Below are 27316 nucleotides of genomic sequence, written 5' to 3'. Positions count from 1 at the left end.
TGTGAAACTTACAGAACAGCACAAATGGATGGTAATGCCTTTGGTGAAGATATACCCAACAGATTTATGTTTTCATATCCACTTACCACTTTCTACAACACACAGCAGATTGGATTTGGAATTTAGATTTTTTTTTCTATGCATAAACAGTTGTTACACTTTATACAGTAAAGCAGTTTCATAACTGCTACTTATGTTCACAGTAGGGCACATAAGTAACAGTTGCTTCTATCAATTTTCAATATTGCTGCAATTGATTATTTTTTTAATTAATTGTTTAGCTTATTAAATGGCACAAAGTTGCAACAAAGATGAGGTCTTCAGATATCTTTTTTTTCCCCCAACCAACAGTCCAACACCCAAAGATTTTGAATCGACAATGATCTTAAACTGAGAAAAGCAAAAATTCTAACAATTAAGATTTGAAATGAGTGATTAGCATTTTTAGTCATTCTAGCAGCATAGATCCATGGATAGCAATGTTGGTCTGTTGGTCAGACTGTTCACCACGTTGGTCTTGAAAACAATTGGATGGATTGTTTCATTGTTTCATTAATTCAAAGGTTTTCCAACATTTAATACATAGACAGCACATGTTGACAAGATATTGTTTTTATTATCCCAAAATGCTGACATTGTGATTTTCAGTGAGTGGTACACAGGATGCGGTGCTTGTGCAACAAGTGTTGGGAGTGGGTCAACTATGCGATATGATAGCCTCATAAAATTGAACCCTCGCGTCTGTCAGAAAGTGGGTTCTCCTCAGTGTTGCTCAAGAGACTTGGATGTGTGGGAAATGGCTGTGAGAAAGAATCACTCCCTCACACAGGGAGGGTTGCAGGGCAAGACACAAATTTTAGGAGCAATCTAACATGTTTGGTATGGTTTCTCAGAATTGATCAAGCTGTGACACGCCCATTACCTCACACTCATTCACATGATTCATACTTGACACAGAAAAAATGCAGGACTGTACTTGAAGTTCTATCTGTGATAATGCCTATACAGTAAGTCATGTCTTTTGTTTCTGATGATCTTAATGGAGCTGACTTAAATTTATGGTCTTTTAGAAATGACAATTTGTGAGTTTTGATACAGTAAGAAAAAAATAAATGAAACTTCTTTCTTTTCCACAGGCCTCTGACACCGTGAGTGTTAGTTCAAATACGGAAAAACTGATGCAAGTGTCAAAATCCCCCAAGCAGCACTTGCCATCAGGGTCACAAGCCTTGATCAAGTGGGCAGAAGAGCACAGCTATAGTCCAGTCACGTCTTACACCAGCACTCCTGTGGCTAACCACTTCAATATCCGGCTCAGAGAGCCAGGTAATCTGAAAAAACATCCTCTGAATACTCCACTCAGTATAAGTTCAGATGTCGCAGAAAAAGAAACAGTGTGTTGCAGTAAGTTAAATAACAGCTAAAATACAATATGCAAGACATACATTTTAGCAGATGCTACAATTTTGTTCATGTCTAATATTGCACTGTTCTTATGAAGAAACTAGCGTGATATTGTGAAATGGTTTTATAGTTGTAGTCATGTCTAATTTCCATGACTGTAAAATCAGCCTCATGAGGCTCTGACTGACTGTGTGACTTCCAGATGTGGTGGATCCTCTGGACAGCATGTTTCCCCCAGAGCTCTCCATCCTGCGTGACTCAAGTCCTCATCCAGGAGCAGGAACTGCTTCACGGCGCTCCAGTCTGCCCTTTCCCTTCCCTCCACCTGTTTCTCAGGGCCTACCCCACCTGCCGCTGCCCTCCCTCCTTGATGACCGTCCCTGGGAGAACGGAGAGCCAGAGGAGCACCAGGGCGTTCTGAGCGTCGGCCTCAGTGTGCAGTGCGAAGAAACAAAGATGGTGGTCAGCATCGACAAAGAGAGCCTGCAAGTGAGTGGAGCGCATGATTTCATCTATCATGGATCCTGCTTGGAGGACATACAAAGCTACAACTAATGATTATTCTAGTTTATCTAAATTTGTCTCTATCACAAAACAACACATATAATACACTTAACACATGTCTAAATATACACAACATAAGAAATGTGGAAAACCAAAACAAAAAATACCTGGGAATGGGACCCTTTACTGTACATGTGAAGACAAAAAAATGTATTTTAACTATTATAACTAGCTAATAACAATATAATAATAATAGCTAACAAATAAATAGCATGTAACACAAACAAGATGAATAAAATTGATCATCTATCAAATATTCCCAAAGTATTCACTTAATGATATAAACCTATGAAGAGCAGGCACATTTGAGCATATGTGAAGCCTAATTATAGGTACTTTATTAGTAACTATTTAAATAATTAAATAAATCAATTTTCTGTCAGTCAGCTAATTGATCAATCAATTGTTTTAGCACAGAAACAAACAGTTGAAGCATGTTCTCCACTGCAACAAATTCAAAAAATTGTTCTTGGTCTGATCAATCAGACTGACTTTGGGGTATTTTGTTCTTACATCTCTGCTCATGCAACACAGACTTGATGTGACAAACTATGACAAAAAGAACAGAAAACAACAAACAAGGAGGACTCCCATAGACAATACCAGTGTCTGGACCAATTAGGGGACTGAAGGATGTTTTCTGCACCGCAATTAGAAAATGGCAACATAGACCTCCCTGTTGCTATGTTGTTGTTATCTGAAAAGCATCCAACATATGCATGCATCAGCATGATGGTCAATGTAATAATTGCAAATTAATAAACTGTTTAAAATCACAAATCTAAATCTAATGGATTAATATTTTGGCTGCCAGCCTTAGTGACATATAGCTATAAATAAAGATAAATTGGTTCCAGGAAGTTTCAGGTATACTAAAGTTAAATAAAAAGATTAATTCACTTTTATACATGGGCTGACATTGAAGCAAATAGGACAGTTCCCAACATTTGGCGTCTGTCCACGGTGACAACGCAGTCAGCCCACATCACAGAAAGGAAACTGGCATAGACTGTAATTAGGAGAAGCTGGGGTTGGAGTTGGACCACCTTGTGGGATTTGTTTATTCCTGGGAACTCAAAATCTCACACAACCACTTTTTTTTGCTGTTTTTTACAATTCTGAAAATGAGTTAATAAGTTTTTTTGATCTGTATCCAATCCTGCCATTTTTTGATGTTTTCTAAGGCGAACGGATTTGCTCATGCCAACCTCACACTCCAAGACCCAGAATGCAAAGCAACAGTCAATGCCACCCACTACACGCTGGAAACTCCTCTGACTGGTTGTCAAACCACCGTATATCCCATGCAGGGTAGCTCAATGGCCCTTTACATCAACTCTGTAAGTATAATACCTGTTATTACAATTTAGTTTAAAATAGGTTGTGGCAATATAGCTGCTTAACATGAACCATGAAAAGTGGCCACACTGAGCATTAGAGTTCTAGTTTATAATGTAAATATAAAGCAAGTGTTTTTAAAAAGTGAATTTAAAATACATTTTTGCTAAGAAATCTGTACATATATATATATATATATATATATATTTATGCTTGGTGTTGGTGTTTTGACATGTGAATGTATTTGGTTAAAATTGTTAATTACCAAAAAGAAGAAATTTAAGTTTTATTTATTTGATGGCACCTTTAAATTTTGTCCTTGAGTGGAATTTTTGGTTCCAACTGACAATGTCAGTACTGATAATTTGATTGGTCCGATATCTGTGTGGGCGGGTACTAAAGATAGCTTCTTACATCACCTCAGTTCCAATGGTGCAGGCAGTTAACCAGCTTTGGCACAGATATTGTTGCGTAGTCTGTGTTTGTTGAAAAAGGGGGAAAAAACATCATCAGCGTTGGTAGGTTACACAGGAGTATGAGTCAGTAAGGCACCATGAAAGGCATGTTTCTTAGCAATGCCGACTCTCAAATGTCATTCAACCGCTGCTATGGGAAATGTCCATAGAGAGAGTTCACACCTGCTGTTTTCACAAATATGTCCACAAACAGATTAATCCTCCTCTGAAAAATGAAAAAAATATTTGCAGTTCATATTTCCTTACACAAAAAGTGAGAATTTAAATTTCAGTTTGACTTTTAAGAACTTTTTCATGTTATGGTGAACTCTTGAGTGGGTTTATGGGCTTCAACGTTTACATCTGACATCCCCAGTTATCTTCATTATTGTGGAATGCATTCAGTGTGTCTGTTCTAACAAGCAAGGATGAGTCACTTCCGCCCCAGCCTTTTGAAATCTTTTGTGAGAGAAATTTAGAACAACACATTTTCTGTCCAATGCAGACTGAAAACCTGGGCGCATGTCCAAGGTCATCTTTTGTGTTAGCACTTGGATGCAAAGAAAACCTCTGACCTCTGGTTAAAAGAGATTCATTGTCATTGTCTAGGTCCCTACACATCAAAGATCATCTGTTTTCTCTGTTATTTCTTCTGTCCTGTGATATGTTGTTTTAGTTCAGCAGTGGCACCAATGGCAGGTCATCTAACATGCTGTGCAGACAGGAGTGCAACAGTGCCAGTGTCATTGAGATTGTCCTCTCACCTCAATAAATCAAACATTTCTTAAAGCAACATGTACTTGTCTCGGAGCCCTGACATGCCTCTTCTCTATTGAGAAATTAGAAATGTGTTTTATGTGTTTGTCCAGGGTAAGTCCCACTGCTAAAGCCACAGGACATTCCCACATTTTAAATCCAACTCATTGGTTGCAGAATGTTTTGGCGACCCCTCTCTGAGATCCTAATCTCTGTGCCTTTGGCTTATTGAACACCCTGAATGAAGCAACACTACTCGCAACTGGAGCTGTTGAAAAGAAAAGTCTGGAAATTATTTTTGTGAAAGTTATTCCTTCACGTACTGTGGCTTAGTGGAGTTTTTTGAGTAATGGATTCCTTTGTGGATTACAGGTCTTGATAAGTCATGCTGAGACTAAGGATGGGAGTGGTGGACCCCTGGAGTATGAGGATCTGGAATCTGGAGACGTGTTGTTCCCAAGGGACACAGTGGAGTTAGAGAGGACATTTACGGAGCCCATAGAGCACCAGTCCGTCATAGTGGTAAGACAGTTGACTCATTGTATCACTATATTTCTGTCATTGTGAGAACAGCACTTCAATTCAAGGGAAACTTGACAAATCAAGACCACCGATCATCTACATCTCTATGTTAATCATGCAGAGCCGAAAGACACTCCATTTCCCAGAGTCCCTTGGTGCTAGTAAAGACTCATCTGGTTCCTGCAATCTCTCCGTCTTTCCATGATGTCTGTTTTGTGAACTTGACTTGACATTTTCCATTTTGAAGTTTCTCCATCTTCATCCCTCTGCTGACTTATTTTCCTTTGTCTCATCCATTCCTTGTCTTCCACTTATTGTTCTTGTTTATACAGTATCTTTGATGTTTTTTCCCTATTTTTTGGTCTATCTTAATGTGGTCAAACACTGACACACAGTCATGCAGGGTGAGGGTGCTTGTGTGGTGGAATCTGATGTCAGATCCCTGCTGATATTTGTCTTGGCTTTGTCTTATTCTCCTCCCAGTTCAATTGCACGTACCGAAAGAGTCAGGAAACCCACGATACACTTCCCAGGATTGTACCGGGACCAGCGAAGCAACCGGTCAACAACATGACCTATAACATGGAGCTGTACAACACATTGCCGATCAACAACCCCTCACGACAGGCCTTCCACACCGTCGCACAAAATCAGCAAGTCTTTGTGGAGGTATGCTTTGCATCTCTAATACATTACGTGTCATGTGTGTTTTACAGATTAATGCAGCATTGACTTATACAACTTGTGTTTATGTCTCCAAATTAAAAACCTTCATAACAGCAGAGAAAACTATGCTGTGTGTACTCTGTCTGGGAGTTTAGCTCTTGCTGCTTTGATCTCTTAGTGTGGCATCCACGAGGTCAATTTGTATTTTGTCTAGTTGGGGCTAAAAAGCTAACACTCACTTTCACCCCTCACATTCATTCATCTCTCTCTCTACGTGTCCCTGTCTGTCTAGCTGGCTCAAAATACTCGTTTTGCAACACTAATTATAGAGATCATGTAAGAGATGGCAAAGACTCATACCATGAGGTCCTTTGAAGAGGTGATTTATGATGATATCAGCGGGAGATGCTCCACTGACAGTGTGGACGCGGAACTAGCAGGTTACAAAGAGTTGTCTGTGTGTGAGGCTTCGGCGTAACCTTCTCTTCAGAGCTCACACTGTGCTGCGACCTGACCTGAGGCAATGGCCAAAAGGTGCACAAGTGCACTTTGATGCTCATAAAGGGACTTTGTTCAAGAACTTCCCCCCTCACTAACTGTGCACATTTGAGATTTTGTTGTAAATGCACTATATGTTTATACAAACTCGAGTTCTTTTATACTCTATAAGTCATAATCTGCATAATTTACTGTCTCTTTAAAATACTGTTTTTTATATGTCTGTCTGTTTTTCACTCTGGCAAAGACCTTTCTAATGAGGATACCATCATTACAAAACATTGGCATTGATGGTTAAAAGGGAGACAGAGCAGAAATAATAACTCAGGGGACTGTCTTGTGGTTGGAAGGATATTACTACCATCCTAACAGAGACTGAAATACTACTTGAAGACATTTGCTTGAATTTCTGTCTTGTGTCAATATCAAAGTGGTGGTCCTCACTGTGGTTTCCAGGCACTCACAATGACAGCTAGATTGTGACAGATGGTTAGGTGAGCAGGGATGAAATAGATTTGTCCTTGAGCTGAAGACTGTATTGATCCAGGTGTTTCTCTTGAAGAGAGTTATCATTTTATTTTTTATTTTTATTTATTCCCGTTTTAACTCACCTGCCCAACTCAAAATTTGCAGTATACACAGACTTAGGCTTTATTTTTGGCCACTTTTGGGAAGTGGAACAAGTTGTAAACACAACATCTGACATGTCATCATCCTCATAAAGTTGATATGACTAACATGTTGCCTGTTTACACATCCAGCCCACAGAACAACATACACACAGAGCAGCATTCAGAGTTGTGTTTTTTGGCCAACTGATACATTTAAAGGTGTGTAGGATTTAGTGGCATCTAGCGGTGAGGTTGCAGATTGCAATACCCCCCCACCTTCCTCCTTCCAAGCATGTTGGAGAACCTACAGTGGCCGTGAAAATGTTTGGTTTGTCTGTTCTGGGCTACAGTAGTAAACATGGCGGCACAACATGGCGGCCTCCATGGAAGGGGACCCGCTCCCTATGTAGATATAAAGGGCTCATTCTAAGATAACGAAAACACAACGATTTTTATTTTCAGGTGATTATACTCTAATTGAAACATACTGATGAATATTATATTCCATTTCTGCCAAGTCTGTTCCGCTAGATGCCACTAAATCTTACACACTGCACCTTTAAGTCCAATATTCATCCTGCTTTTAACTCTCTGTTGGTCTCCAACAACTCCTGAGTGAAATATCTGGCTCTTCAGCTGCCTAATGCTCTGCTATATTTACCAGCTAATCGCTAAACTAGAAAGCTAGAAACAGGCTTTAAGAAAGTGGTGAGATTGAACTAAACAGTTAAGTACTGTAGGCGTAAAATGGCAATATTCTGTGTAAACTGAAGCGTAAGAGCAGCATAAACAACCATGGTGTGAAAAAAAAGCTAGTTGAATTGTATTCCTGGCCAAAATTGTTAATAAGAAACAATATCACTCAGACTGTCAGTCAGTCATGGCTTCACTCTTACTTACATGAAAAGGCTTTTGACAAGACAAATGGTATTTGTATTTGAAGAATAAATGTTTTTCTTCTCTCTCACACGCCTCAGGTCACATCAACCGCATCAGATCCGGAACTGGGGTTCACCATTATATCGTGCTTCATTTCTCCCAACTCCAACCCCAGCGTGGCCTCAGACTACATTCTCATTGAGACAGTCTGCCCCAGAGATGACTCGGTCAATTACTATCCTCAGAGAGACTTTCCTGTCCCTCACGCCCAGATGGATAAGAAAAGTTTCAGCTTCACCTTCAATTCAAAGTTCAACATGTCCCTTCTCTTCCTGCACTGTGAGATGTCTTTGTGCGCGAAAAGATCTGAGAGCAACCAAAGACTACCACCGGTATGCAGTATAACCATCTCCAAATTACATTTATTCTTCTGTGTGTTTAATGATTTTACTGTAGAAGCCAGTTGCTTTAGTCCCTCCAGAGCCACATAGTATTAGCAGTGTTTGTTTGAGAAGACTTCAAGTCAGTGTTCTAGTGCATCTTTACTCTGGCTGACCTGAGTCATTAAGTATCAGATCTGCACCCAGAGCTAAGCAGGTAACATGAATCGATGCAACGTTCGCCAAGTATCCAGCTGCAGAACAAAATAAGCATCTGTCTTTGCCATCATTTTCATTTTTCTCTCACTGTGCTATCTGTCCAACGTATACAGTCTCCTGAAAGTTCTTTCCTTTGCTTTTTCCTCTTTTTACTTGAATAAAAAACTTGTCAAAGTAATGAGGGAGTAATGATCTGAGACTGATTTACAAAAGAGAAATGAGTTCTTATATTCTGATTATGATCAAGGTTTGTGAGTCATATGTTGAATTTCCACATTTATACTTTTAGTCAGGTCAGAAGACATTTACTTGAGATTGAGATATTTAAATGTTTTCTGTTGCTTTTATTAAAAAAAAAAATCTTCAGTAGGAAAATGCAGAAGTGTAAAAAGTTCTCAATCCTCACATTCTTTCATTTTTATCCTCACAGTGCTTACAATCCAGTGAAACTTGTGATTCCCTGACTTTGGACAATATCCTAGCGATGATGATGAACACCAAGACGTCTACCAAGCCGCTGGTTGTGGTGAATGGATCTGTTCAGCCAGGTTAGCCAAGTGTTAATAAACACACATTTTACACCTACTTACTGTAGACCTTACACCATGAGCTCAGCCTTAGTGAGATGCACATGGGTCTTAGAAGTTCTTGTCACTCTCAATCATGTTTCCATTTTTCCATCAGCACTACACCTTATAAATTAAGCTCTGATTTGTATTGTTTTGAGTATATAGAGTGTGATAAAGATTACAGTGAGAAGCCAGTCTGAGGGCGAAAGGAGCCAGAGAAAGCTTGGTCCGGTACTTGGAGATTAAAACCGAAACCACAGAACACTGCACATCACTTCCCCACATCTGGTCGTCATTAACTGCGGTGTGTGTGAGTGTGTGTGAGTGTGTGTGTGTGTGTGTGTGTGTGTGAGATTGTGTGAATGTGTACGCAGGTGTGTTTGTGTGTATGCACATGTGGTTTGTGCGCTCATGTGTCTTTTAACATTAACTGTCTGTACACAAACGCGTGTGTTTTTGTGCGTGTGTACATACTAGCATGTGGTCGCAGTAAAGGGGAGTGTGCTAACGCTGAGGCCCAGTTCGGCTGCTCTGGACCGGTCCATGCTGAGGGAGAGGTGGAAAAAGAGGAGTCATACAGCACTGAGCTCCAGTTGTTTTCACTTAGGACCTTCACTGTGGCCTCCCTTTTCCATTAGAAAGGGGGAGAGGGGAGGAGTGTGTGTATGTGTGTGTGTTAGGGGAGTAGTGGTCCTCTTGTTGGCTTTGGGAATCCAGCCAGCGTTTAAAGGCCCCTGGATCATCGCTTATTTAGTCACTCGTTCATTCACTGGCTGTATCGCGCCTTCTCGGGGGCTGTGAGTGTGATCAGAGGGAGGGAGCAGCCTTGAGGGGGGGCCTGATGTAACCACCATCACATTTTACTAATTATGACCTAAACTGAGATGGAGTGATATCATGAGTGCCCAATTACTGGTGGACTGCCAGAACTTTTCAAATCAGCTTCCCCTCTGAGCAATGACATCAACAAGAGACCTGTGGTCAGTTTGAGTCAACTTTTACTGATTCATGAGTTTTTTTATAAATCATGTCATTTTAATCAGTGCGAGCTAGAGCCCAACCGATATATCAGTATGGCCGATAAGAATCCAGAAACCGCTATTTTAAAAAGTGAAATAGGGTTACAGGATTCATCATATCAACATCACTGTCTCGCTTCATGCCTCAAACTGTTCTGTTGTGTTTGCATTAGCAGTCAGATCCATCTCATCAAGTCAGTTTCTCCCTAAGCTGTAGCAACTTACTCCATGTTACAAACTGTGCACAGGAAGAGGGGGATGGGACGTCGATGTAAATAAATGTAAGATGTGAGAGACAGCGGCGAATGTGGTGACAGAAAAAAAAAAGTTTTTGAGGAATTACAAAAAGGTGTCGGAATCACATGAACACAGCGATGATGAGGAAGAACAAATAAATGTATCCAGCCTCGGTTCTGACAAAAACACTGTGTAACGTAAATAAATTGTGTGTGTGCTGTGTGGAAGACAATGAAGACAATCAAAAGCACTTATGTTACTTTGCAAGCAAAAGTAACACTGCAAATTATTAAAACCACTTAACACATCACAAATGTATATATGATTATGTCTATCATCTATTTTTATGCCATTTCATGTCATTTTATGTAGAGGGAGATGCAACAATGCTTTGCTAACACTAACCAATACCTTCCTGCCGCTGTACTTCCTGTTTGTACTACCTGTTGTAAATTTACGCTAATGTTAAGTTTCTGTTGAGGCAGAAATGCTTAACTGAATTGTACATGAGCCTGACAGGCTGTTTTTATTAGTAATTACCTCATCATAAACAGTCTGAGCCTACAGACTGGTTTCCTTAAGGAGGTGGAAAAATGGTTTGCATAACAAAGGATGAAACATAATGAAAGCAGCCTAACTTCATAACTGTACTAGCTCTCTGTGTTTTGGCTGCAGGCTACATCTGACTATAGGTGAGCTGTGTATTAGCTATCATTTTTTATCTGTTTTAGAATTACACTCACGCACAGGAAAGTATTAGTTCAAACGTATTGATATCAGTTGAGAAAATCGTGATACTGATTTTTACCACAATCATGCAGCCCGATTAGATATATTTAGAAATGATTTAGAAACTTATGTGCAACAAAGTCGTTTAAAAGGCCAAACATTTGTTGGTTCCAGCCTGTCAAATGTCAATATCTCTTCAATCATAATAAACTGAACGCCTTTTGGATTGTTGGTAAGACAATAGAGGCAATTTGAAAATGTGATCATGGGCTTAGAGAAATTGTGATGAGCATTTTTCACCATTTATTGACCAAAAGATTCATTGATTAATTGAGAAAACAACCAGCAGATTAATTGATAATAAAACGAATTGTTAGCTGAAGCGATACACTCAGTACTTGTGTTAGTCACAATTCTGAGCAAAATTTAAGGGATTCTTATCAAAATGTTTGTTTATATCATGTGCCAATCTTAAAAAACGAATACTAGTTGATATATTGAGAACTCAATTATTAATATTGGTATCTGACAGGCTATAGTGTGAGTAGTCAGGAAAACACTGAACTGAAATGGGTGGATTTATTACATTTTAACTGAACACTCATAACCTTTGGGTTTCACTGCTAGGCAGAGATTTAGATGCAGTCATTGAGGGAAGTGCCAGTGTTGATGTTAGTGGAGGATATTAGTGAACAGAGACTGTGAAATGTGCAGTAATGAGTGAGTGAGCAAACTGAGCTAGTCCAAACTAGGCAGCAGGGTGCACTGCCTACACCGCTATGCCAATGCTGCGGGTTTATTTTCCATGGAGCAGATTAAGTAAACACAAATATGCCGTAAACACAGTGAAAAAAAATCTCAATTTCAAAGGCCATGTTTTCTTCTTCAAAGCCATCTCTTATGCTAGGATGGCAAACAAAACAAGCAGCCTTTTCAAGGGCCACAGTTCTGCACTGGACTGCATCCCAAAGAGCTGAAGTTGATCTACAAATCAAAGAGGGCCACTTGTGGCCAACTTGGTGCATGGAAAAATATAACAGCCTCAAAGCCCTGCCATCAAAAGTAGATTTACTGCTTCACAACATCAATAAATTGTATCCCTTTTTTATGGATCTGGTAGTGTTCAGGAAAAGTTGAAAATATCATTTCTTTGAGAAGTTGGCAGTTGGCAGTATAGATTATATTAGTACCCCAGTAAAAATAGTATTGCTTTTGTTTAAGGAAGAAGATACAAAACCTACTCGATTAAGCAGGTTATATATGGTGTGGCACATGTGTGGTGTACGTGCATAACAATAGTAGACAGGCTAAAACTGCAGCGTGTAAAATATGCACTTTAGGTATGTTGACTCTACAGATTGCTTATCTTTCTATGCAGCTGATTTCTGTGATAAATATATGTGATGATGCATCAAATAAGGGCTTTTTGTTCTCCAACTGTATTCACTGATGTCAGGTAGCTTACTTTATAATTAAAAATTATCATAAAACTTATCATTTTAAAACTTAAAAAAGGATGCTTCTACTTGTGCATTAGTTAGGATTCATGCCTCAGCAGGCTATGGCCATTAAAAAAGTATAAACCTATGAAAAAAATGCTTTTCTGTATAACTCTATAAACCCACTGTATATTTTCAGTTGTATGTGGTGCTAATGGCTTTATAGAGCTGAGCTGATTTTAGTAACAAGCCTTGAACCGTCAAGTTGAACTATAGTTGGCTTTAAAAGTATTGACTTCCAGTGTCAAGAGTCTTGCAGAGGCTTGATCAGTGGTTTCTGCACTCCATGAGGAAAGGTCAAAGTTGAACAAAAACAAGTCATTACGCAGGAGTGCTCTTTCATTCCATAGCAAGCAAACTCACATAAACAAATGACGTTCATAGAGTTATCAGGACTGTTCCAGCTCTGGCAACAGTTTAAAGCTGCAAACATAAAGTCATAAGTTGAACTTCAGGGGTGATGTCTGGTTCTGTTAAAGCAGCGAATAAAAGTCAGAATTCCAGCAGAGCATTATTTGAAAAGGTACACTGAGATTTGATAACCATTCAAGTTTAGTAAGGCCTATATAAAGTATGCTGCTCCTCTCTTTTGTGCTTGTGGGACTGAAAGCGTTAATGGCCACTCTGCATTCTTAACATAACAAGTCACAAAGGACAGATAACACTGGAGCGATGGGATTGGGGGAGGAGGGTGTCAGAGAGGACGTCCTCTGGCCATCGTCCCCTCTGAAATTAAAGTCTTCTCTGATGACCTGTCATCATTCATTACACGAGATGAAAACTCAAAGGTGTTCTTTCTAAGAATAGCACCCATTGTGCCGGAGTCTTGGACATGTACCAGGCTCGCTCTTGAGTTTGCCTGTACACAAGCGCCTTTGTATTGTTTGTAAAGACATTATTACAGCTAATTTCGCTTTTGAAAGCCTTCCAGATGGCTTGAAATAAATGGCTAAGCAGAGCTGGTCCGAGTCAGTAGGTTCGTCCTTTAGGACACTGTCAGCTTACAGAATAGGTGCTCTTTCAGCATCTTCTTGGTTTAGGTGGCTGTATCAGATTCCACAGAGAATCGCTTATCAACACACTGCAACATCAGCAACCTGCTGTTCCTCTGTCTGACCAAGAACATGTATTGTGTCATTTTTTATGTTCATAATGTATAGTGTGCATTAGCATACATGATGGTCAACATACTTTAAAATTAAATTGTATTTTATTTTGCAGTTCCTCCAAAACCAAGCCCATCAGATCCCCCTATTGAGAGTAAGTGTCATATTACATTATTTTGACTCTTATCCTTCTTATTTTCATAAAAACAAAGTGAACAAAATGAAATTCATTCATTTTATTTTATTATAGATATTTTTATTTCATAATGGCATTTTTCATGACAGTGGAGTTGTCACCAGTTCCTGTCATCTCACCTTTCAGCCAATCACCAGCCCAGCAACCCAGCTAGCTAACTGCCAGCTGACTGCCAGCTAGTTAGCTAGCTCTATCACCTTGTTCTTCACATAGTTGTGTGTCTTTGACTGAGGAACATCTTTAGAATCAAAACGCTTCCAAGAAAATTCTGAATTAACCAGCATGCTGCTGCTGTTTACACTGTTACACATGTTTACTTTCACTTTTATACTAACATAGCCTAGCTAGTTAGTTGGCTAGCAGCTCCTCACCTTTCAGTTAAGTTGCTGAAAGGTGAGGAGCAGTGACTGGTGACAGCTCCACTGACATGAAAAGTGACATTATGAAATTGAACAGACTGTAGTCTGAATAAGAACATCATGTATAATGAAATATAAATGAATTCCACTGGGTGCCTGGGGATTAAGGTACACCTTTGTTGCATATTTTCATGATTTTCTGTCATATATCTATGTTTTGGCTGTCCAAAAAGGATTATACAATTTCACCCAAAAATGTTATTAAAAAGAACTCTGTTTATTGTTGTTTATTAATTACCAAGTTATTGGTTAATTTATGTATTTTATGTGATTATTTATTTCATAACTTTCTATTTATTCATTTGATATTGAACACTTTGGGACTCCGTAGCTTTTGTGTTGTATGTCATGTTATCCAGTATGAACTGTGTGCTGCTTTGTTTTCCAGGCACAATGTACGTGCTAGACACTCCGACAGTGGTGGGGATCGCCTTCGCAGCCTTTGTGATTGGGGCTCTGTTGACCGGAGCCCTGTGGTTTATCTACTCACACACAGGTAGGTCCTTTACCTGCTGCTCCACGGCCCCCGGCTCACCTCTCTACATTAATGAAAAGATAAGATGCAAAGGAATGTGCAAGCGCCTCAGTGCCAGAAATGTGCCGCTGGGATTGCCAAACATCCTGCTGCGGACAGAGGCCAGTTCACAATAACATATTGACTCCTCTACTGTAAATATATCCTGTTGGTCAGCAGCAAGAGCTCTCCTCTTTCCTGCCTTTGAATGTTTTGGGGGGGCTGCGGAGTGGTCAGCAAATATTCTCAGTACAATGGCTGGAGACGAGTTGGAAATTCCCCTTGTTGGGTTTAGCGGGCGCTCACAGGAAAAGACACACAATCTGTCCATTAGATGCCAAGACCTTCCCCATCAGTCCCCAGCCTGCTGACCCCAGCTGACCCCTGAGAGGATGTGCGCTCCCAGCAGTCCACTGAGTTCAGCGCTGCATAGAGCTGCCCTGTTCTCCTTGGCCTGACTGTTTGACTGGTGTCCCGCCATACCATTGACCCGTTGCCCCGTGGCTGATGTGTTCTCCATGGACTTCTTTCATACACGGGGTCAGGATGTTTGAGTTTAGAAGTCAAGGCTCTCAGAAAATATAACAATGTGAGTGTTTAAGTTTACAGTTTGGAGTTGGAGAGTGTTGGAGGGCTGGATTCGTAAATCATCCTCCCTCGTAGTTAAATGCAGCAGCGATACGGACACTTGTCAGAACGGTGACAAACTGTTAAAAACTTAAGTCGTGCTCAGTCACATTTATGACTGTTTACTGAACAGAATTTCTTCTAGCAGGAAAGATCAGCTGTCAGATTTTAGTGCCCTTATCTTTATCACAATATTGGCATTGGCTCCTCTTGAGACAGCCACTTTATTTATGCTTTATGAGTTTCCTAGAATGACCAACAAAGGCACACATGCCTTGTAATTGTCTGGCTTTCCCAAGATATTAATCATCAAATGCGAGCATATACAGAGAGCAGGTGTAGGGATACTAGTTATGAAAAAAAATCACATGGCCAAGACTTTGGTGTATTTAAAGGCGTATGATCCTGTGATGTTATTAAAATAGGCCTTTGTATAGATGGATAGATGGATGTGTTATGCCATCTCGTCTGAAATGACCTTACATGGCAATATTGGCGGCTCCATGTAAACCCCAAGAATGTAGATCCCCAAAAACAACCTCCAAAAATATAAGTGTATTTTAAACCAGAGTGGTGAAACATGAAAATAGAGCTGCGCCTTTCCCCTCAGGGTCTGAGGACGATGTTCCTGGCCTCTCAAGAGAGAAACTTTTCCCCCTTTTGAATGACATATGCTCAGTGGAATTGTATTTTTTTTGTATCCATTACAGTTGAATTCCCTATAAGGGAATTAGAAGTATTAATGCTTCAAAAGGCACCTCCACAATATATTATTTGACATTTTGCTCATTATCTTGGCACATACAGTAAGTCTGCATTCTGCCAGGGCTGCAGTCACCTCTGCCAAGAGATCTGCTCTCCACCTCAGCTCAACTGCTGAACCAATAGAAGAATGAAAAATCTGAACTAATTGTGAAAACAGGTTGACAACAGCACAAACATGAGGAGAATTTTTACAGATCTGCTCTAGAATCCAAACCTTTCTTTTTCTTTCTTTCTTTCTTTCTTTCTTTCTTTCTTTCTTTCTTTCTTTCTTTCTTTCTTTCTTTCTTTCTTATATACCATGTTCTGTTAGACTCTAAAGCTGTTGAGTAAATGTTCTAACTACACACCCCCAGTTTGTAAAGCAGGTTTTCTGTTACATGCTCTATATATAAAATTGGTAGAGTGTGCCTTTAAGGCAAACTGTCCCTGAGTCAGACATCTACTGCAACAACTGGATACAGAGTTTTCATACACAGTATGTTTCTGTGACATAAAAGTGGCCTCTATCTCTCCTATCTAGAAAGATAATATTGGACTTGGGAATTTATATTTCCTCAGACAGATTAGGTGAATCCAAGTCCCTTTGTTTTGTAGAGCTCATGGTCCTGTGAGGGAAAGACTTCTGGCAGCTCTGCTCTGGTAAACATTAGCAGAAGTAAGGGGCCCTAAAGAGGGAGTGGGATGCAAGATGGCCTGTGGACACATATGCCTGTCATATATGCAAGCACTTACACATAAACAAAGACACAGAACTTGTAGCACAAACTATAGATAGAATAATTTTTGTCAGACAATGAATGTTTTCTTGTGTTGCTCTTTAGTTCTCTGGGTGTATTATAGCGAGGAAGCAACCATGGAGCAGACTGCAGTAATGATTGTGCCAGAATCTCAAATTAAACACAGACTTGGCTTTATGTCAAAAGCTGTTCATTGTCTGACAGAGACGTTTTTTGTAAACAATGTAAGCACTTTCATTTGCCCCTTCATTTTAAGTGTTGGATCCCAAGAGTCTACAAAATGAGATGCTTATTTAAGCCGGGCTCTGACGACAGGAGTTTCAAAATCCTAACCCATTTTGCATCATGCACATAAGGAGAAACTTCACAGATGTTCTTCTCTCTAATTTCAAACATGCACACACTACAAGATTTCAAAAATAATGGCACATCACACACTACAGGATATTATTAAGATTATTGTGCTAGAGGGAGCAATGCACCACCTCACGTGATCTCACAGGGAAGCAGATGTAAACAAAATGGAGACTTACATGGTGCAACAACTTGCTTTATTAAAGCTCTACTCTTTGTCCGTACGGTTATGATATGTCTTGGAAGACATGTTATATAGGCAGTCGTGTTCTTGCCACATATCGACAAGCCTTTCCTCCATCTCAGCCGTCCAACACAACAACTTGTTGTTGTTTCTTCACTGTCGCCATTTCAAAAGTCCTCTCATTCACCTCCGTGAATTGTCTCTCTCATTGCTATTGTGGTCCCTTTCCCTGTGGAAAGTAGTGACTTAATCATCCAGATTTTAAATCCTAAATATCAAACATGTTTGAAATTATCGGGATGGCCCCAATGAGATACAGATTGGATCTGTAAACCCTTCATATTACCAGATAATACCTACTGACCAAGGTCCCAGACCAGATTTTTTCCTCCGATTGTTGGGAGGGGTGAATCGGGGATAAATCGGCCCAAAACTCCTGTAGTCTGAGCCCGGCTTTAGACATAGAACAATAAACCAGTCAGTGGTCTGTGATGTAGTCAGAAGGTCCTGTCTTGTGTTTGTTCTTGTGTTTGTTCTGCTTTATCTGCTAAAGCCAAGCTAATTGATTCCAGATAACATAAGAAATGAACTCTACTAACGGGAAACCTTTTCATTTCTCTCTGTTCAAAATATCATCTGTCAGATAGGATGTGACTGGTTCTGTCTGGGCTTTCTGAGGTGACATTTTTTGGATCATAGTAGTTCAAAACACTTTGTGAATCTGTGGCAGATCATGCTTGAAGATGGTCAAAGTTAGGGCAGATGAAATCCAGAGTTGTTCCTTCTTACTTGCACTGAAAAAATTATCTTTTTTTACTTCTGCTTGAGTAAGAATGAACTTGTCTACCCAAGGCTGTACACAAAACACTAGAATCATGAAGTGTATTTTAACGGCTGTACAGTATAAAGGTTATGTCAAGCAGGGACAGTCATAGTAAACTGTAGGAGATTACACAGTGCATTTTTTCTTTCAATATGTAAGAGTACGGATGAACAAAGGAAGCTCCAGAGTCTTAGAGGAGTGCACTTTGTCGCTTTAACTAAACGATTTGTCATGTTCTTGCTGACCTCAGGCTTTTTCGAACTTATAATTTTTTTTTTTTTTGTATTTTTTGGTCCAATCCCTTCATCCCTTCCTCCCCCACTCCCTCTCCTGCTCTATGTCTAGGTGAGACAGCTGGCACACAGCAGGTCCAGAGGTCTCAGCCCGCCTCAGAGAACAGCAGTGCAGCCCACAGTATCGGCAGCACACAAAGCACACCCTGCTCCAGCAGCAGCACGGCATAGCCCAGGGCACCCCAGCGGGACATGCAGCCCAGCCATGGCACAGGAAGGGCCCGGATGGTTCACAGGGACCGGTTTGTGGACTCTAGTTTCCTTCGATGAAAGGACTTATTTTGGGGATGCAATAGGAAGGAAAGAAGTGTGATTTATAAAAAAAAGAAGAAAACACACAATAACACCTTTAGTTCTTGTGTAAATTCCTTTTGTGCCACTTCAAGCGTGTGCCGACTAATGTGCTGACCTGGTGTTATTGGTCTGCAGTAGTAGTGAGACTCAGCTTGGCAGCCTCACCTCATATCTAGTATCTTACTAAAACTACAACAAACAAATGTGAGTTTATACCAGACATTTCTCTACAATCCAAATGCTGCTTTTTTTCCACAACACAGCCTTTTGTTTTGACCTTAAAAGGTTTGATTTAGGCTGTTTGTAATAAGCAGGTGTACTCTAACAGCAAGGAAAAGCAATAGCAGTGATGTCAGTATTAGTAAGTGAGATGTTTATGGCTGGACTGTAGCACATTACTTTATGACACGCAACCCTGGAGGTGGCAAAGGAGCAAAACAACCACTATTAACATTCGGACAAAAGTGCAGTATGAAAGGAAGTCATCATCTTCACACACAGTGAGATAATGACTTTAAAAAGATAAGAAACAGTGTAGGTATTGAATGTATTCAGAAGAGTAAATGCCAAAAATGTGAAAGAAAAATGTGAAAGACATGCTGATAAAAAGCCACATTGTAAAATGTACTAATTTCAGTCAATCTGCCCTCAATATAGATTTGTACACACAGTATGGTAAAACATATTTCACATGTGCTGTCTATACCGTAGCTATAGTGATGCATTTCAGTAGATCTAGGTCTAAGCTAAGGTCTGAGTCTCAATTTTCAACTTCACAGGGGCATTATGGGTTCCTTTTTACTATATGAACAGTTTTCATTTATGAATAGTTCAACATTTTGGAAAATATACTTATTTAAGAGTTCGACAAGAAGATTGATACCACTCACATGTCTGAACTGGATGCAAGAGGGGAATAGCCTAGCTTAGCATAAAGGCTGGAAACTGCTAATTCAGAGGAATGGTTCAACATTTTAAAGAATAAAAACACAAATTGTTTTACATTTCTGTCTATGCATGGGTTAAACAGACACAATTTAACATGTTAATTAGCAAGCTCTAGAAGCATTGGACATAGCCAAGCTAGCTGTTTCCTCCTGCTTCCAGTGCTAAGTGCTTTATGCTAAGCTAGGCTAATCCTTTTGACTCCAGCTCTGTACTCAACACACAGACATGAGAGTGGTATCAATCTATTTATCTCACTCTTGGAAAGGAAGTGAATGAGTTTATTTCCCAAAATGTCAAATTATTCTTTTTTAAAACATGTATATTTTTTGTAAATATTGTAAATACTCAAAAATATTATGATGCAGAGTGTGTGCAAATGCTGTTGGATTCTGTTGTCTGGATTAGACAGGATTAACATTTGCAAGTTAATACTATTGTGTACTTTAAAAGTGATAAAATTTGAACCACAATGTTGAATGACAGGATCAACATATGGTATAAGTTAAGGACATGACCCTCAAATCATTGTCACATATTTGTCCTTTTACAATAGGGCTGCTACATTATTTTCATTATTGATTAAGCTGTTGATAACTTTTTTGGTCAATCAGTTAATCATTTAGTTTATAAAATGTCTGGAAATTATGAAAATCATAATCATTTTCCATTAATTGACTAATCAACTGAGGGAATAATCATTTCAGCTATACTTTACACATTCAGTCAGTTGTCCTGTTATCAGATAGAGCCAGAGGAGGAGTACTTTTATTACATTATAAAGCCAAATATATATGGATATGGATTTTCTTATCCCAGCTATTTTTGTATAAATCTTGGCACTGACAATGTGTTGATTAGAAAGAATAAGCTGTAGCTGAAGGTCATCATTATGGACATATAATATCATGTTTTGCCAATGTGTTCCTCAAACTGCAACACCACGACTACCCCACCGTCTCAGAATAATATGAATGTTTGCCGTAGTGCCTTCCTTTAACCTGTATGTGTTTTCTTTTTGTCAGACTGTGTGTGGGACAAACTGGGCCCTTTGAATTGCAGAGGGAGGTTTCCCTGTAACAATTTAACCGTGTCTCCAGTAAGGAGTAACAAGAAAAACAGAATGTATATTATCTCAAAGCTTTTGATTTTTTAAATTCTTTTCTTATGTAAACATGTATAAAGCTTTCTACAGAGGGAACAGAGTATAAATATATATATTTGTGTATAAAATTATATTTTGGAATATATTTACCAAGAGAAATTTATTGTCTTCTATGTGTGTAAGTACTGTGAATTGTGGATGTGCTCATAACACACGTTTGTGGGGGATTTATTGGTTTATTCATAAAAGTCTCATGGCATGTTTTTACGACACTTTCACTGATGAAAATTAAATATATACAAAATTATTCAGCACATTGTTAAAAGAATCACATGTTGAGTCTGTTTTACTGACTAAAAAAAGTCAAAAGTAAACATTTTCCTGACAAAATTTTAAAAATAGATATGTATACCTAAATTTAAAAAGAAATCACATCTAGAAACATTTTATACATATTTGTAAATTAGACATATGTGTATATTTCATTATCAAGGAATGTCATAAAACATGTTATGAAATTATAATAACACAATATATAAATCGTTTTTAAACAAAGCATTACATGCAAGTTTTTATTCTTCTATACATGGAATACAACTCATAATGTTTTGTTTAAACAATATTATCATTTGTCATCTGATCTTTTTTTTAATTCCCCACTTGGCAATACTGGCTCATTCTTGCTGTTGCGGATTGATTACTATGTTGTATAAATAATAGGTTTACTCAAATAGTTTCATATGAAGTGAATCAGAAATTAATATATTTGAATATACATCTTAAATACAAACTTCATATCATTGAAGATAAGCTGTAACAATGCGTATTAAACTATATTTTTATCCTTATATTAGTAAATAATTACATGTAGTTTCACATGAAATCAGTGATTTATTCAGTTATCACCGAATAACAGAAACCCAGATCCCAAATTAAATGCTGTTTGGTCCCTCTGTTGTCACAACAATTATTTTTACTCCCTTAAAATAATTTTTTCTCAACCACTGATGATAGCAGTTAAGCCAAATTTGGAATATGGAAGTGGAATATATATTAAGTGTAAATGTATTCAGTTAGAATGGAGGGTGGAATAAATCCAGCTATCATGTTATTGTGTTTCTGGAAACTCAACTGTTTTCAATAACACTTGAGAAATAAATTTTGAGTTGTATTAGAACCACTTGGTTTTAGAGCAACATTAGAACTTGTTTGTTTTATTGGGCTTCTTGCCAGGTGTGTCCCCTGCCAAAACCCAAACCTTTTGAAACTCAATTCCACATATACAGCATTGATATGTAGTGCACTTTTGCTGTTATCAAGCAGAATTATTGTGAACAACGGCACTCTCTCCCACTGCATATAGAATATACTTAGTGAAAGATCCATGTCCTGCAGAGTGGAAATGTGCCTCAGCCTATAATCAGTGGTCATTGTGGGATTAAGGGTTTTTGACATTCCTGTAGTTTTGCGGTTTCTCTTATCGACTGTGGCAAATCCATCTCCCATATGTAATTATCCCCTCCGCCCCTCGTGTCATGCTGTTAAGCGACCGAGCCTCAAATTATGTTCTGGATCTAATCTTCTCATTTGGGGATATTCTTTCACTCAAACTAACGATACGTTTCATGAGAGTTGTTGTTCAAGTATCAACATTCCTCCTTTTGGCCCAGTGCATGCTGGGAAAAGCTCCACCACTTCCCCAATCCTGACCATGAAGAAATAAGTATAGATAATAAGTTATCAATATGAAATAATGATGCTGTATTACACAATATTGGCACTGTTACAATAAGTGTGCTGAAGGAGCAAAAGACTTTCACTTCATGATTTGTAGTTAATGCTGAACTCAGAACAGCTGTAATCAGAGCACAGATCCATATGTCTAGTTGTTGATTGTATTTTTTTTAACCATTTGACTACCTCGTGTTTTTCTATGAATGTGTCTTTTGTGTACAATTTGTGTGTCTGTATGTGTGTGCCTATGTTTGAACTCAAGAAAAGTGTAAATGCTTATAGATTATATTGCAGTTGGATGATTAGGGGCCCCCACCTGTTTGTGGTTTTATTGCAGTTTTTTTTTTCTTTTTTCAATCTCAAAGCAAACAATGAAGAGTTTGCACTTTCCCATGATGCCAAGAGTGCCCTTTTCTGGGTGTTGTAAATGTGTTGGTTACCTGTTTTGTTTTGTTTTTTTGGTCTTTTTATATGCTGTAAATATGCATGATATTTGTATATCCATTATGCCCAATAAATTTTACATCATAATTCACAAGACTGTTGTGATTGTTTCATGATTTTTCTGCCATGTGTGAGGGTACAGTATATGTGTGGATACCTCCTGTATGTATTTGGTTTAGAACAATGAGCTGTATTAATGATGTGTTAGGCTTGGCTCTGTTGCAGTGAAGTCATGACTTGTCTCTGGTGAGCTCATAACATGATACAGACCATGTGGACCTCTGGCTGATTTTCGAGGGGAGACCACTGCGATGAGTGCAGTCGTGCACTCATTCCTTATGTCTTCCCCCTCCCCACCAGCGTTCACTCCATCTTTGCTTTTGATTAGGGCTCCTTGGAGACGGCCGTAAGCAGCATGCCTTGGAGTATTTTGTAAGCTCTATGATTATAGTATGAGAGAAAGAAGCTGCCTCTATTTATGCCAGCTCAGGTTTGGGTTGACTGGTCCACATGTCCCAAATCCTTCTGATTCCTTCTAGCCCTCTGTAATGTCACATCTGTTTAACTCTCTTTATCATCTTTATCACTGAGGGACCCTTCATGCTATGAGACTCTTGTCCAACTGGTGACTATTTTATTGACTTTGTTGTATGAAGGGTTAACCACAGTTAAATGTTCTAGCAAATCCGAATACATGCTCAACAGATATACGAAAGTTCTGTGTCTTGATTCTAAAGGAAGTAAAGTGTTAACCACAAGCAATTTCTTTTTCCAAGGATGGTGACTGAATGACCCGCCCTACTCTGCTTCTGATTGACCAGTACTCGTTACCTTCTTCGGTTAAGTTGGTCAGGTTTAGGCACGAGGAGAAGGGTTAAGGTAAGAATATTAGGGTCAGAGCCAATCAGAGGCAGAGTAGGGGCGGGTCTTACATTGCCATCCGAGGAGACGTAAACTAGCTAACCACAACTTTAGTCTCTGCCTCGTTATTTTAGATAATAACATAACATGGTGTCAGAAAAGATATGAAGTCACCAGAGGGGAGGAGAAGGATGCACCTCCACAAGATAGCCGAAAAAAGTCAACTGCAAGTCCTCCTGTGTGAAGAACAGAATTAGCGAGTAACGTAAGTTAAACAGGCTAAACAAGCTAGCAGTGTCAACGAAGCAACAAAAAAAAAGTTGACCAACCATAAAACAAGTGAGAGTGAGCCCAGCCCAAGATAAGTTGGAGAATAGCACAGGAAACAGGCATGTGAGCCTGTGAGTCAGACAAACGTAAATGAGCAAATAAACAGAAAAACCTCAGTGAAAGACAGAAATCATGAGCCAGCCAGCACAAGCAGCAGCTCCAGCTATCAGTGTGCAACTGACCCCACCAGTCAAGAGCCAGGAGAAAGTGCATTTATTACTGCTGTCCATAGCCTAGCTGAGCATTGTACATTTGGAGATCTAACAGGAGAACTGATCAGACAGGATTGTTCTTGGCCTAAGAGATGCAAAACTGTCTGAGTCATTGCAGTTAGATCCTGAACTCACATTACTCAAAACTATAGCCAGAGTGCGTCACAGTGAGGAAATAAAGAAGCAGCAGCCAATACTACGTGGCAGCTTAAATGAGAGGCAGTCAGAGGACTTAGATGCAATAAGTGCAAGGCAACAGACTCAGAGAGGCACACAAGGATAAAAATACAGCTCACAAGTCAAGCCAGAAAATAAAAACAGAGACACGGGTTGTGGAAAATGTGGAAATGCAACAAATCACCAGATGATGGATTGCCCCGCCAAAGATGCAGAATGTTGCCAGCGCAAACAAAAAAGAGATTTTGCCTGGAAATGTCGATAAGCTGGTGACATCTATGATATCACAGAAGATTCTGCAGACCATGGAGCGGAAAATGTCGCCTCTCATGGAGAGGTGGTTATTGAGACTGACAGTGTTGAACGTGAGTTGAAAGAAACTCTTGAGTTGAATGGAAAGACAAAAGAGTTCAAATTAGACACTGGAGCTGGAGTTACAGCTATTCCAAGCCACCACTACTCCACAGACAAGCATGGGACACTGCGGCCACCCAGGATACCCCTGTATGGTCTGGACAGGCAGCTCCTAGATGTAAGAGGATACTTCAAAGGAAAACTGGAGTTTCTATGTGATGGTTGAACTGATGAAACCACTGTTGGGACTTTCAGCCATTGAGGCCTTGACTCTTGTAAAACGGGTGCACACAGTTCAGGTGGGAGAAGACATCAGAAATAGTTACCCCATGGCGTTCAAAGGTTTGGGAAAGGTGAAGGAGCCATACAAGAGTGAACTGGAGCCAGAGGCCACACCATATGCCCTGTCTGCCCCACATTGAGTCCTGTGGCATTAAGTCAGGGCAGAACTGGATTGCATGGAAGCAATGGGAGTGATATCTAAGATCACTCAGCCCACTCCATGGTGTGCCAGCCTAGTGGTTGTGCCCAAAGCGAGATCAAAGGAGAAACTCAGGCTGTGTGTAGATCTGACACCCCTGAATAAGTGAATCAAACGGGAGAGACATATACTACCAGCTGTGGATCACACACTAGCTATGCTCTCAGGAGTGAAAGTTTTCACCAAACTGGATGCCACATCAGGATTCTGGAAAATTCTCCTGACCAAAGACAGCGCTCTCCTGACCAACTTCATAACCCCATTTGGTCGCTACTGTTTCAATAGGCTGCTGTTTGGGATCTCCGCAGCGCCAGAACATTTCCAGCAATGGATGACACAAATGTGGAGGGGCTGTCAAGGAGTGAGGACAAATCTGAGTTTGCCGGAAGCAAAATTACGTTCCTCGGACACTGCATCAGCACTGAGGGAGTCAACCCTGACCCAAGCAAGGTCAAAGCCATTCTGGAAATGCCAGAGCCAGCCTGTGTTGCCGACATCAGAAGAGTGATGGGCATGGCTTATTACCTGGGCAAGTTTGTGCCTCACATAGCATCATTCCCACAACCTCCAAAAGATCTACTGTCTGAGAGGACAGATTGGTGTTGGGTAGCACTACAAGGAGAGACTTTTCAGTAGCTGAAGTCAGAACTCAGCTCACCCAGAGTCCTCGCTGTATACTCACCCATTGCAGAAACGCATGCGTCAGCTGACAGTCTTGGGGCCATTCTGATCCAGAATTGGCCAGAGAGGAGCGACTGGAAGCCAGTTGTGTTCATCTCCAGAGGTGTGTCTGATGCTGAGAAACACTATGCTCAGATTGAAAAGGAGACACTAGCAGTGACCTGGTCATGTGAGAGCCTGCAATCGCACCTGCTTTGCCCGAAGTTCACAATTGAGACAGACCACAAACCTCTGCTGCTCCTACTAAGTACTAAGGTGCTGGACGAGCTTCCCTCTCGGATCCTGAGATTCTGACTGAGACTGTTGAAATTCTCCTATGACATTGTACACGTGCCCGGAAAACTGCTCATCACTGCAGAAACACTGTCACGAGTGCCAGTGGAGCACACACTCACTTAGGCAGAGGAAGAGCAGGAAGCAGAAGTCCAAATCTTTGCAGACTCAATCAGACAGTCTCTCCCAGCTACTGAAGCTAGACTGCAGCAGCTTGCAGAGAGGCAGAAAGAAGACCCCCCTGCAGTACAATCCAATCCCGTCGAAATGATTGTCCTGACAAAGCCCACCTGCCACCTGATATAGGACCTTAATGGAAGGAGAGACAAAACGTCTTCTTCTCCTGAAAGGACAATGAATTGTCATCCCCCGCTTGTTAAGAGATGAAATGCTCAACATCCCCCATCAGGGCTACCAAGGGATAGTCAAGTACCGAGCCAGGGCCCATCAGTTGGTCTGGTGGCCAGGGCTTTCAGCTAACATTAGCCAGAAAGTTGGAAACTGTCCCATATGCACAAAACACAGAACAACACAGAGGGAACCTTTGTTGACAACTCCTGTACCTGAGAGACAGTGGCAAGGTGTTGGGACAGACATATTCATCTGGGACAAGAACACCTACCTTGTAGTGGTTGACTATCTCTCCCAATACACTGAAGTCGTTCATCTTCATGTTGCATCAGCCAACACAGTCATATCGGCTCTGAAGAACATCTTTGGTCAGCCTGGGGCCCTGGAGCTGCTGATGTCAGACAACGGCCCACAGTCTGTCTGTACTCTCTTCAAATACTTTACCAGAGAGTATGGATTCACTCACATAACCAGCAGCCCAAGATACCCACAAGCCAATGGAGAGGCTGATTGTGCTGCGGCCACAGTGAAAGGTTTGTGGAAAGAGGGAGATCATGCTAAAGCTCTACTCAGTTATTGAGCCACTCCAGTGGAGAATGGTTATTCTCCAGCATAGCTTCTCATGGGGAGACAGCTAAGGACTACTCTGCCTCAAGTGCCCAAAGCATGTCTCCACACTGGCCCAAGATCAGGCAGTTCTGGAGAAAGGAG

General features: G+C 40.1%; 1 protein-coding gene across 1 annotated transcript in view; it reads left to right on the top strand.

Moving 5' to 3' along the window:
* The window catches only part of tgfbr3 (transforming growth factor, beta receptor III), a 68211-nt gene extending 49466 nt beyond the window's left edge, over positions 1 to 18745 (top strand). Inside the window, exons 8-17 of the mRNA XM_044361540.1 lie at positions 1137 to 1326; positions 1607 to 1893; positions 3153 to 3308; positions 4890 to 5039; positions 5523 to 5708; positions 7792 to 8085; positions 8723 to 8840; positions 13567 to 13605; positions 14455 to 14562; positions 18416 to 18745. Of these exons, the coding sequence (XP_044217475.1) occupies positions 1137 to 1326; positions 1607 to 1893; positions 3153 to 3308; positions 4890 to 5039; positions 5523 to 5708; positions 7792 to 8085; positions 8723 to 8840; positions 13567 to 13605; positions 14455 to 14562; positions 18416 to 18534 (1647 nt within the window). The 3' untranslated portion in view covers positions 18535 to 18745. The remainder of the gene's footprint in view (positions 1 to 1136; positions 1327 to 1606; positions 1894 to 3152; positions 3309 to 4889; positions 5040 to 5522; positions 5709 to 7791; positions 8086 to 8722; positions 8841 to 13566; positions 13606 to 14454; positions 14563 to 18415) is intronic.
* Positions 18746 to 27316: the final 8571 nt, after the last annotated feature.

This window comes from Thunnus albacares, chromosome 9, assembly GCF_914725855.1.
Source record: "Thunnus albacares chromosome 9, fThuAlb1.1, whole genome shotgun sequence".
NCBI lineage: Eukaryota > Metazoa > Chordata > Actinopteri > Scombriformes > Scombridae > Thunnus > Thunnus albacares.
Note: the sequence above shows the minus strand (reverse complement) of the source record. Positions and strands in the feature narration are given on the sequence as shown.